Source organism: Lagopus leucura, unplaced genomic scaffold (assembly GCF_019238085.1).
Source record: "Lagopus leucura isolate 7727_CA_CO unplaced genomic scaffold, USGS_WTPT01 Super-Scaffold_100004, whole genome shotgun sequence".
In the NCBI taxonomy this organism is placed as follows: domain Eukaryota; kingdom Metazoa; phylum Chordata; class Aves; order Galliformes; family Phasianidae; genus Lagopus; species Lagopus leucura.
Genome location: NW_024962264.1, coordinates 17,949,823 through 17,963,039, shown reverse-complemented (window position 1 = coordinate 17,963,039; position 13,217 = coordinate 17,949,823). Strand labels below are relative to the sequence as shown.

Here is a 13,217-nt window from a genome sequence, read left to right as displayed (position 1 = left end):
TCTCTTTTCACTCTGGTAAATGTGGTGGAAAGGCAGCAAGTTGCTTCATTAGAGTTCTCCTTAATCGTGATGCTAACGTGAAGGTTTAAATGAACTAATTCACCTCTTCGAGTGCCATATTGTTTAAAACAGTCCTGCATTGGCAGGCTGTCAACATACACAGGAGGGTCCCAGTGTCAGCGTTTAAAAGCAGAACTCATGATTTGTGTTGAGATTTTCTGATGCTTATAAACCTGTCAAGTATATATGCACTTAAAAACACAAGAAGTCTGCAAGAAGTGTTTGTAAGTTTGGCTTGCTATTTCAGAAGAAACTTCTTTTTCTCTGTAGCAAATAGACTATTTGGAAGTACTTAACTGTTGGATGGGGATAGTTTATTCTGTGTGGAATACTGTGCCAGGATGAGCAGAGATGAGATGAAGGACTTCAAATACTTGTCCTTAAATCTAGATCAGAACACGTAGCGATAATTGAACGACTGAGGACATTGAAATCAAGGTAAGCCTTTTGTTTTGCTCCTCAGTGAGGAGGCGTGGAATCTCTTGTTGGATTCAGTTGATGAAGTACAGTTGAATTTGTCAGAAATAGGGTATTAAATAGTTTCTCCTGATTTGTACATGAATTACAACTACCCCTAACAGTCTAAAGATGTCTCTGAGGCTTAAAGAGTGGATAACAAAATGAAGGAATTGACTGTCTCTGTTTCTTTCCGTGAATGATGTTTCCTAGCCTTTGCTATGCCCGTGTAGAAGTATGTGAGCTGCCTTCCACTGCGTGTAGTGTTGACTGTCAAGGCAGGACTTCCTGCCTGGTTGGTATGTTACACTAACACATGGTGTATTAGCCCTGCTCTCAACACTCAGCTCTTCATGAATTTTTATCAGATTGTGGGAAAAAATGAGGAATAAGAAAAGAAGGAAGTGAGGGTATTTGGTTTCCCACATTGCCTGCTTTTAAAACCTTTAGTCTTTATTACCATTTTTTGTCAGCAGACCTCACAGATTCAGAGCATTTGCCCCACTTCCGTCAAAGCCTTGAGATGTACACTTGGCACAGCTTGGAAGCAGCTTGACAATCAACAGCCGAGGAGTCGGACATGAGCCCAGCTACTGCAGCTGGGAAGACAGCTCCAGATTCAGCATCTGGGTCATGTCAGCTGCCAAATGTGCTCCATCTATGGTCATCCTCACTGCTGACACGGCTGGGGTGAAAACAAGAGTACAGCAAACTTTACAGAGGGAACTGAAAGCAGGATCCTCATTGGAATGGAGGAGAATGTTCTGAATGAGGGACTTGCAGAGTTTGGAGTGCAAGAGACAGCAGTAAAGTTTCATGCAAAGAAGAATGAAGTGTAGTTTAGAATTTGGCTATGGTCTAACAAATGAAACACTCTTCATTAAAGGCACTGGGCACAGTAGTACTTGTATGTGGAACAGCAGCAACAGATGTCTGTCTGCTGAGTGCAGAAGTCCTGAGTTCTTAGCTGAGCCTGAGTTCTTAGCTGAGCCTGCAAAAACTGAGCTCCTTTTATTGCTGTAAGGGATTAATTTTCTTAGGTAATATGGATAATAATTTGCTGTATGGAATAGGTGCGTGGAAGCCTTCTAACTTTTTGAGTCACAGTAAAAAGTAGATGTTGCTTCTTCCTTCCCCTGCTGAGGAGACTTGCGGAACATCAGCTGGGTGAAAATTTAGTTGAGAAAACAGCATTGTCCAAGAACTTGATATATGTTAATTGTCTCTTGATGTAGTTTATCCCCTTGAAATGAGTAGCTGCCTTGAAATGAATAGCATAGCTCTGTCCAGATGGGAGTTTTGTGAACCTATGTCTTATTTTACGCAGTAGGAAGAAATGTTGACTTAGCAGCTACAGGAAACAACATGAACTGGTATCCTTTTCCTTAAAGACAAGTTGGGTTTTTTTCCCCAAACCATCTAACCCATTAGTTTTGAAATGACAATACAAATTTTCTTCCAAAACCAGTTGCTATAAATGGCTGACTATTGACAAGACTGAAGTTAATTCCAGCACCTAGCAGTGCATCTTCAGATCTTCCAGAGATCCAGCACTACCAACCCAGTGCTCTGAGGATGAGTGTGGCATCTGCAAAACATGGTTGTGGCTTCAAATTGAGATTCAGAGTTGTTTGTTTGTTTTCTTAATGTCCTCTTCGGTTATTTTTTCTTCTCCCAGTGTTTGTTCTGTGGTTAATGCTCTTTTCATGCATTCAGGTACCTCTGTAACATTGAGGTTTGTCAGTCTATCTTTTCTGTAGATAAAAATTACTAACTGTTTATCAGTCTGCAGAAGAACCAGCCAAAATCTTTCTGTATCAAGCCAAGTGTACAGAGAGGTGATTGTCAGGTTAAAGCTGTACTTGCAATTAGAAAGAGAAGAGGATTTCAAAAGCAGATGTTTCAAGTGTGCCTGGCCAAACAGTAATCCTGTTGAGAAAAGGTCTTGTGTGTTCCCAACTGAGCCAGTCTCTGGTCAGTAGAGCCTGCAAATGCGTTAAGTGTAAGCTGACTCAGTGTAATGCATTCCTGTGCTCAGAAGCGTAGGTGCCAGAGGATGTAGGTATTAGCACGTGATCTGTTGTGTTACTTAGGAATTGTAGTGCAATGTTGAGGTCTGAAATCCCCCTGGGCAGTGTCATTTCAGTGTGTGCCACGCAGTAGTGTGAAGATGGTGGGACTGTGCTGTTCCTTGGAATAAATGAGCAGATGATCAGCCACGGGGAAGTACGTGATGTTTCTGCTGTTGTTTTGGGAAAGCACTTTTGACTTTTTTTAATTTGAAGAATAATTATTTCCTCACAAAGAGATTGGAGAGCTCATGTTAAACTCCAGATGCTTGCTTTTCTCTAGTGAAGTCTTTGCCTTTCTCTCTGCGTACTGTGTGGCACGATGAAATAGGGAGTGTTACCTGCATCTCAGTGTATTGCCCTTCATACCTCTGTCCATTAGGGTAGCTATATGGCTGATAGTTATTGTAAATGCTCATACTAACAATATTTATTAAGCAATCAGCACGTAATTGCCAAAAGTTAACGCATACTTGCCGTTCCTCCAACTAGAGAAAGCTGCTTGGCAGCAGCAACTGATTTTAGAGATGTGGGTTTGCCCACATCCTTCTCGGTACTTTTTGGAAGAGCTGTTAACAGTGGCAAAAGCAGATGCAATTGAACACACCTGAGCCAGACGTTTTCTGTTATGTCTCTTCAGTAGTTTTTCCTGCTATCACAGCCAGAGGGAAGTGGCATTTAGCCTTGTGCTGAGTTCCAGTAGCAAGGGGTTATGTAGAACTGCAATCTGGGAGTTTTAAAGATGTTTGTAAAAAAAAAAAATAATAATAATAATAATAATCTAATGTTCTTACCAAATTTCACCATAAAACTGAAGCTCTTTATGTAGTGTTGGCTTATCCGTTATATTGTTCAATTTATAAACGCAGTGCTATGCAGTCTTAGTTTAAACATGTGTAATCATGGAACAATATGTGATGAGGTCTGGGGTTGTTACTGGTACTGTATTAATTGGATTGAGGTTTGTATGCCCATAGACCAGCTTTGCACTTGTTCAATTTACTTTTTTTTTGTTCCATTAGAGTTTTTCTATTTTTTTTTTCTGTGTATTGCAAATAACTCACAGCAGTGCATTCTTTGCACAGAGACCAGCATTGTAACGCTGTTGAGCAGGCTGGATTATTATTATTTTTTTTTTATTCCTTTTGGGGTAGGAGGCATGTAAAGCACCAAAATTAATTCTTAAAGGAGCCGTTTCTTTTGCTGAGTGGTAGTGTGAGGCATCAAAATAGGACATGGCAGCAGGTTTGGTTTCCAGCCTTGGGCCAGTTGCTTTAGTTTGGCCAGGGCACAGGAGGATATTTTAGCACAAGGTTTTTACTTGGCAGGCACTAAAGAACTTGTCGCTTACTTTGGCTGCTTCAGGCTGCCAGATAATAGGATTTTTTCCGAGCCTGTTGTTCATTGCTGCTTTGTTTGGTGCATCTCTGCCCTGCCTGGTAACAGCTTCTGCTAATTCCGGTCCCATTTTTCTGCCAACAACCACTTCTGGGGTGGTTTTCTGTAAATGCACAAGCCCTTACGGTATTTGCTAGCGAAAGAATGCAAAATTTTTGTCGTTAGTAACCTAAACCCCCCATTTAGAATCCTGGCTTTGGCAGCAAAAATCTTGTGGATTAACCACTTTCACCAGCAAGAGGCTTTCTCATGAGCTCTGGGAAGAACTGTATGCTTGGTGGTAGGTCTACAGAGAACAGCTGGAATTTGCATGTGGTGAATTAGCACCAAATATCCGCACCCAGTCCCCCACCCCCTTTTTTTTTTTTTTTTTTTTTGCTTTATTATTCAATATACTCAAATCTATTGAATGCTTGTGCAATAGAAATTGGTAAAACCACACACATACAATAGGTGGGTTTCTGGATTGTGCTCAGACTGAGATCTGTGTGCTCCACTGCTGGAAGGGTTGGTGCAAATAAAGGGATGGCCTGTGACCATTCTCTTCCCTGACTCCTCGGTGTGCAGGGTGCCAACCACTGACAGCTTCAAGTCTGTGTCTTCAGCTGCTTTCTTTACGTTCACTTTGTTTGAGACATGCTTTCTAGAATCCTACAAAGCTGCAAACATAAGCAGGTGTAAGAGATAGACTGCATTTATATTTTGTAGACCTTTTTTAATTGTTGGTTTTCTCTAAAGAGCTTGTAAAAGATGAATTGTTTCTGACAGGTATTTTTCTGATAACAACAGGACTAATGTGTTCCTTTAAGCTGATGCAGCTCTGTTTTCTTTGCAATTTAGGGTGAGATTCCTAAGCAGCACAGGTTGAACACACAAGTAAACGTTCAGAGTGCCTAAAAAAAGTTGGTTTGAGGGAAGTGTGCAGATGTAGTAGGCTGCAGGGGAGTTGATGCTTCATAGAGAGGGAGCTGATTTGCATAAGACTGTGGATCCTGAAATCTAGTCAGGTAAATTCTCTTTTAAAAACGGGAATATGAGATGGGTGCAAAGCAGCTGTTAATTACACATGAGTAGTTTTCCTGATACCATCTTTTTTTTTTTTTTTTTTTAATCATTAATTGGAACTGAGGAGGAAGTGTTTCTTCTTCTTACAGACTTTGCTTTTATTTTTGGCTGAAGCTAAAAGCTGTTGTTGACTCTAAACTGGCAAATCTATGAACTGAAGCCAGTATTGTTACTTGGATCTAAATTTGTAAGGACGTTTGATTGTCTTAGAAGAAAAATTTGCCTTAAGACCAGAGTTATACTCTACAAGATTATTTGCACAGGTTTAGAACTGAAAAAATTGTTTTGCCTATTGGTGTGTGGTATTTTAAGTAGCATGTTGGTGGAAGAGAAGAATGATGTTAAAGAATGATGAATATGTCAAATGATGACACTCTAGACACAACCTTCACCTGCAGGCTCAATGCTTTCTGGCAAAGGTCAGAGCTTTCCTGCAGTGGCAGCTAACATTACAAGCAGGACACTTTCCAGTAAAGACTGTAATTTTGAAAAATTGCTCTTATCGTGCTTTTTCGTGAATAAACTATTGCAATGATAGATAAGATTAGGCATAGCTATGGCTGGTATCACTTTGACTTAGAACTTTAAGTCATGCATAAACTGTGTGCACTGAGCTCAGTTAACAACTGATTTATATTGAAATTATGGATTTACTTTAAATTCACTAAAACTGAATTGTCATTCTAAATGAATGCAGAGCCCATACAGGGTGTTGTCCTGCTAGAAGTATAGTGGTCAGTGCTAAGGCTTGCTTGCCCATGGAACTGCCTGGCTTATGACTAATATTTCATGTAAGTTTTTGGCAGGGAAGAGAAGCCATTTTCTCTGTTTTCTGGAGAGAAGTTCTGGAGAACCTGCCAGGTCTGCTGATGGTAAAGAGAGAGACAAAATTTGAACTTTGACTCTTCGCACTTCCCTGGGTTCTTGGGAGAGTAATGCTACAACAGAAGGCAGTTCAAGTGAAACCCTTAAATCCATGGCCATAATATCGCTCTCTTCTCTTACTATTCCAGGAGTTGTTACCATTGCCTCTGGAACTGAGGTACCTCCTAAATAAAAATGGCAAAGCTAGCAAAGCAGCATTGGAGTGAGGTCATTTGAAGAATTCTTTGTGTGGGATGATGAATACAGTCCATGCTTATTTAATTGTGCAGTAACAGTTATAACTAATTCTGTAGCACAGTTGTATGCACCTCACTTAAAATGTTCTGTATTTTTTTCTATCCACGGTTTACATAGCTATCTATTGCTGTAGTATCTGATCCTCTGAACAAATCTATAAGCTAAGGAATTAGCATCCCTTGAATGCATTTAGGGAATCCTTTTCTTAAAATGACTGGAGAAGAAAGTGGTATTTTTGCCCATTCTGTCTTCGAATGGTATTTATTTCCAATCTGGGCTGGATGAAGATACAGAGTATGTGTTAGACCTGTGCTAGATTTGAAGTTTATCTTTTTATGCTCATAGCAAACACAACATCAGGTCATTGGAAAAGACAGACTGTTTCCTGATGTGAGAGAGCGCTTAACAGTGCTGTTCTCTCAGCAGAGAAGTTCCAGCTGCCCATGAAGGCAGGGCAGGAGCAAGGGTGTCAGCAAAAGGTGAGAGAGAAATGGGAGGACAGAAACCCTTGAGCAGGAGTGAAATGGAGTGGACCAGAGGAAAAACAGATGCTTGGATATTGAGAAATCTATTTGCCATTTTGTTTCAGTAAGTAATTTCAGTAAATTCATACTTTAAAAAAATATATAGAATGTTAGCATAGGCAGCGTGAGACTGCTTAGTGGTTAACTGAGTGATGTGAGTTGTACTAGTTCTGAGTCATTCTAATGCACTGGTCTCACAGAAATGGAAGTTTTTAAACCATGTGTCAAAATGTTTCTTACAAAATCTGTGCTTTCAGACTAACTACAAACACTGATTGTTAAAGTTGTTGAGGGACCTTTGGTTAAGATGTTCCAACTATGAATTCTATCAGGACAAGGCACTACAAGGCTACGTAGAGTTTGAGCTAGCTGGTTTTTACAGGCCTGAAAAAAGCAGCGGCCATTCTGTGATTCCTCATGCATGGTTTGTCTCCAAGTAAAATTACTGCCTGTGTAATTTAGGTTTGAGGGGGAAGAGAAGAAGTTGTTGCTGATCATTTCACTCACGACAGGGTAAAACATGTTGCAGGAGGAGAGAATGAGGAAACTTACATCTAGGTAGCAAAAGAAACAACTAGATTTTAAGAATCTTGTCCATCTCAGACTTAAAAACTTGGTCTAAGGCCAAGTGGTGTAGCTCCAGCTGTGTTCTGGTGTCTCCCTTTTTATTATCTAGCACCTCACTTTCATAGACAAGTTATTAGAAGAATTAACTCATATGTCACATGTTGCTCTGCCAGGATCTCAGTCCTTGTTTCTCTGGCTTGTTTCTCTCAGTAGAAGATGCAGAGATGGTACTATGTCAGGCTAGTGAATATCCTGCAGGACTTTTTAGTCAGTTTACGTGTATGTGGGAAGCTAGTCCGAAGAGTTGCCTCTCTTGTATCTTGACCACCATCGAGTTGTGGAGTAATTATTTCTTTCTTATCCTGCTAGTGATTTTGGTTGCTTTTGTCAGCACAGCAAGGAGGACAGACCAGCTCTCGGTGAGTCCCTCTTCTGGCATGTGATAGATGGAAACTTTACTCCTAGTTCTGTTGGTTCATGTTGAGAGGAATGAGCAAACCTGTTGCTTGTTTGTATGTGTTGGGTTTCTAGGAGGTGGGATCCATGAGTTTATCGTCATGTGTTTTATAGCACATCACTCACAGGGAGATAACCTTAGTGTCCCAGAGCAGGTAAGCAGTGGCTGTTATCTCTCCCAAGCAGGTCCTGCTTCTACGACTCACTGAAGTTATGGTTGTCCTAGGAGAATGCCAACCAGAGAGAAGATGGCATCTAAAGCTCATGGAGCCAAGGTATGAGTATTTACCTGGAAGGATGGAGAGCAGAATTTTAGCCCTTGCTTTGACCTGGCTGGAATCCGGTGCTTAAAAAGTTCATTTCTGATACTGGTGGCAGATACATCTCTTTTCCTGGGGCTGTACGTACTTTCTAAAGATTTTTGTATCTATGAGGAGAACAAGGGGGTAAATTTATACCTTAATCCAGAGTTTCTCTTCCCAGCCTGTCATGTAGAAAAATGTGTTCAGACACTTCTGGCTTCATCTCAGAATGTCTGTATAGAGCAGGCCATTTTCCTATCAGAGCTGCTCTTCTTGTGGCTGGCATCTGCCTTGTTAGCCCAGTTGTTTAGTCGCTCACTAGGAGCGATGTGTTCATAGCTGACAGGCTTCTGGCAGTTTGTTTGTGGAGCAGTTTCTTCCTCCATCATGTTCCTACTTCATGCTCAGTAGTTACACAAGAGGGAGGCTGTCTGACCCGCTGGCCCACTTGTGAGCACAGGAAAAAAAAACTTTAGTAACGTTACTGAGGGGCTGCTGGCCTTTTCTTAGTCTCTGCAGCATCCCTCATTTTCTGCCTGCCTTGATCTAGTGTAATTAGCTGCTCTAAAGATCAGAGTGGGAGGCCACCAGAAAACAGAATGGTTGCTTCAAAGCCTTATGCGCTGTGGTGGTTTCAGAGGAGTGTGGATGATTGATGCTCTGGATTCTGTTGTCATGCAGCATTGAGAAATGATCGGATCCTTAAGCTCCCACATTTACTGCAAATTCAGCTGCCCACCAAGGTGTGACTTGTGCAGCTAACTTACTGCCTTTTCTATTTGTTAATCCTACAAAATACAATAGCAGACAATTCCTCTAGAGCTGGAAAGTTCCTGTAAGTCTAATTGGTGAATCTCCATCTCTTGCTGTATAAGGAACCAAAGTTAGCCTGGGGACATTGTTCTTTTATATAACAGAAAGGAAATGGCTCTTGTCCAGGTGATCTAGAAGCCTGAGGAGCCAGATCATCCCGTGGTGTTGGCCTGGTTAGCCATTATCAGTTCTGGCTCAATTGCCTCGTTTTGTCTTTGCCCTTCTGTTTTGTTCAGTGACAGGAGAGGATGTGTGTTCCCCAGCTACCGGAGTATCTTCTGTCCTTATGAATGGGAATACTTGTGTGGAACTGCCTTTGGTGCCTGCTGGATGTTCAGCGCATGGGACAGAGTATGGGGGGAGTGGGTGGGTTTGCACCATGTATGCCAAAGCATCAGGATAGTCAGCCATTAGGTAGGAGCATTTACATCCTTAAAGACCTTTTCTGTGGGAAATGGGAAGTATTCATCTTCCTTAGGCACCCAACAGTGAATTTGTTAAATGTGAAATTCTACCTAAAATGCATGTTAGGAATTCAGAAGTTGGTTTTGAGTCACACCCCAGTGTGACAAGGATTTAAAACTAGTGTGACTGCCCATGTAGCACCATCATCCTGGGGCCATTTTTACTAACTTGAGACTTGAGCGTCTCCATGGGCAAGCTGGTGCAGCACAGGGAGGGCTCAGGTCAGCTGGCCACTGACCGAAGTCACGGAGGGTATTCCAGGACAGCGTGCTTAGCTTGTTTCGGGTGCTTTGCGTATTAGTTCACCTTTTCCACAGTTGCTATTATGTGAAAGGTCTTTGATCTGTGAATGAGTCCAACACATGGTGCTCGCTCATCCTATGTTAACAGCAGAGATGTTATTTTTAGCTCCTGAATTCTTTTCTCCTTCACTGACAGAGCTGAAGGACCTTTCAACCTCAAGGCAGGCGACTGTTGACTATGTAGTGTATTTGGGACAGCTTGCTACTTGCAGCTAACATTTCTGTTGGGAACATCTTATTTTATTTTATTGCAAAATGAGTAAGTGGCTTTTTAAGTAGCCCCCCAAAAATGAAGTTGTTCCAATAACTAAATAAAGTAGTGGTGTTTTAAAGAGAACTGTTATCTTTGAAACATGCAATTTACAGAACTCGCTGCACTTATTCCTGATTTAGAACAATTCCAGCACTAAAGTACTTGCTTATTTTTCTCCTTAAACAAACAAGGAAAACTCAAAAAGTGAACAAACAAACCCCAGACTGACATCCAACCAGGTCTCCAACAAGAGCTGGGATGAACAAGAATGCAAATAGAGCTGTCTCTTGTGAAACTGCAGTATGCAGCTGCTGTTCTCCCAGTCTTTTCTCCTGCCACTTGAGAGCACTTTCAGTCCTTTAAAGTAATCACTAGTTACTAGAAATAAGTATCACAGACACTAACATGCTGGCCACGCTGGTACAATTGAGTCTGTGAGGTGTGTGCTGGTTTATAAGGAAGCTGTCATATAATATTCTCAAGCATGACATTTTTTCTTCTTACACAAGTTTCTTACAAGTTTCAGATTCAGTTATAGACAATCTAATGACAAAGCTTCCTCAGGGAGTACCACACCTATGTGATTTATTGTAGCTCAAGCTTGACTTGGGCCAGTCCCACACCAAACAAGATTCAAGATAGCAGGCATGCTTATTTACCTTACAGTTCTTAGTGTTGCTTTTGCAGTGGTGCTCACCAATCATTGGAATAGTTTACCTGAGGCTGCAGTGGTTTTTTTCCTCACTTGAAGTCCTTTAGTAGAAGTCTGGCAGCCCTGTCTGGTTCTCAGAGCTGTGAAATGCCAGTCCCTGAACCAGAGGGAAGAGGTATGAGACAAGTCACTGGTGGTGTCTGGTCTGAGCCAGTAAAACCTCAATGTGCTCTAAGAGTGCAGCTGGCTGCTTATTGATGCGTGGGTGTCTCTCATGATTGCCATTAGCAGTAGCAGGCCATGCTGTGGCACTGTGCTCTTCTCCCTCATGGCTCCCTGGAAGACTTAAGCAGCTATAAGACATTCAAGTATAGGCTCCTACTCCTTACATGGACATAGATGGCATCCAGAAAGAAGGCAATCCACAATCAGCTTAAAACCACTTATGCATTCACTGAGATTTTTTAGTAGGAAAACTGGGATAGGGGGAGGCTGGTATTTCTAGTTGGGCCAATTCTAGCTGTGAAGGTAGCACTGGCTCTACCAATTCCTTCCTCTTCCTCTCTTCAGGAAGAAAAGTTCCATACAGACAAATCAAAACAGTGCATTTTCTACAAGGAGACACTGAGCCAAAAGCCTGCAGTCTTAGAAGTGACTGCACCTTTGCGGACTTGCATCTACTTTCTAGGGATTCATCTCTTCCAGGTGTGACTCATTTCTTTCTTAAGCCAGACACTTGACTTTTGTTTTATTACAAAGCTTTTATTAAAAAAACAAAAAACCAAACCAAAACAAAAAAAAAAACAAAAACAAAAACAAAAACCCAAAATGCTCAGCACATTAACTCAAACTGGAATGACAAAAAAAAAACAAACAGATTGACAGTATTTTTGGCCGAGGCTGTGCCTTACTATTTTAAAAAATGGGTACATCAATGCTCATTTCAACAACTGGCATAAAATCCCACTAACAGGCTAACAAAAACAGATACAAATACAGAACAATTGAAGTAATAATTCAAGTGCTGGGCTTTTTACAAGGAGAAGGGTGATGGGTGAGAAGGAGAACTCACTGCAGTCAGATTTGCTGGATGTATTGCTTATTTTTACAGAGGAGGTGATGCAAGACTGACATTGCTACTGACCAGCTGACTGTTGTTACATTTATTTAGTTCTATATGACACTGTATTATATAGACTGAGAGGCCACTATTTGTTACAAGTAGTTTAACAAAAAAGCCACCTTTTTTCCATACAGGCTTTTCCTCTGGCAGGAAAAAAAAAAAAAAAAAAAAAAAAAGGAAAATAAACCCCTTTATTTAAAAAGTAGTTCAGATTTTTGACAGTTGTTTAAAAGCTCATACCTAGTAAAATATACACCAAGGAAATTACAAACTAAAAGTTAAAATATGAAAGCATTCAAGTTTCTTAAAAAAGCTAAAACCAAAATTGATCCTGTCGCACCATTAAATAAAAAGAAGTTTTGAGTGTGTTGTCCTGGTCCAGGCAAATTCCATTCCTCGATGTGCTGTATGGGGCAGCGGTGCTCTAAGTTACTCTGTTGGCTGAAGCAGGCAGAGACAGCCACGCTACTTTGTTTGCTGAATCAACATGGACACAGATGAGACGAGGGCTTAAGAGTGCAAGGCAGAGGTGGAGTGAAGACAAAAGCTGCTCTGCTGACCCAGGAGCTTATTTGCTCTATTTATATCAGGGCTGGACCTCGTGATAGTGAAGGATTTTGGCAGTGATTGTCTTTATGATTCAGTGTCTTTAGCAGTGACATCAGGGTGAATGACATCCTAGACAGACTCCTTGGGGGTGGTCTGTGTGGATGAAGGACACACCTAGGGTTTAACAAGCTTCCATCTCCAGCAGGGGTCCTGGTGTCGCCGCCTTTGCTTTGCAAGTTGAGAAAGCATTTCTTTTCCCACCTACAGAGAAAGGAGAAAGAGAGAGAGAGAGACAGAGATAAATACTATATGAATATTTTTTTTTTTTTTTTTAAAAAAAAGCTCTTCAAAGAAGCTGTCCTGTGGGAAATATACAGTGATGGGTGACTGTTATGGTGCAGAGTATGACATACATTTGCAGTGTCCCACTTAAGTGCAGAGCATTGCTATTTGCAGTTGCTTGAAGTTTGCAAGATTATTCATGGTTTTGTTTTATGCAGGAAAGTACTTTGGATTGTAAGTAGGTGTCCTCAACAACTAGAAAGCATTTTTTACAGCTGTTTAGACGTTCAGCATATTACATAAGTAATTCCTTTCTGTAGTGGATTTAGTTTATCTATCTACAACATTTGACACAGATACCTGCTACAAAATCAGACATCCTCAGGCTTTAGCACTTACCACAGCAGTTAAGGTCAATTAAATCTCTAGTTCAGAGCCTCAAGCTCTGCTCTGTAGAAATGAAGCAACACTGTCTTCTGTAAGCAGCTGGGCCAAGGAATGCTGTGGGAGAGACTTTCTGAACAGTGACCCTATGCTGAGGAGGACTCATTCTGCTCTTTGGCAATGCAGGGTACATCTTCCAGCTGCAGGCAGCCATCAGGCCTCTCACCCAGCAGCACGGTTCACTATGATTTTGGGCCTCGCTCTTACACCATGTGAAAAGGCCAATGGCGCAAGCCTGTGGCTATTGATCCTCCCCTGTAGAGAGGTACTGTTCTTCAGCATTAGGTCTCTGGGTTACATCAGCTGACTTATGCA

General features: G+C 41.3%; 1 protein-coding gene across 3 annotated transcripts in view; it reads right to left on the bottom strand.

Annotated features, from left to right (window-relative positions):
- Nucleotides 1-11,331: 11,331 nt before the first annotated feature.
- LEF1 (lymphoid enhancer binding factor 1) overlaps nt 11,332-13,217 on the bottom strand; it is a 53,978-nt gene continuing 52,092 nt past the window's right edge. For 2 of the 3 annotated variants that reach the window (XM_042870850.1, XM_042870849.1), the window contains one exon: nt 12,351-12,437. Coding sequence is in view for 1 of the 3 variants with exons in the window: in XM_042870848.1 (XP_042726782.1) it covers nt 12,358-12,437 (80 nt within the window). In the remaining 2 variants the exon portion in view is untranslated. Of the gene's footprint in view, nt 12,438-13,217 lie in introns of all 3 variants that reach the window. The other variant, XM_042870848.1, reaches the window with a different exon arrangement.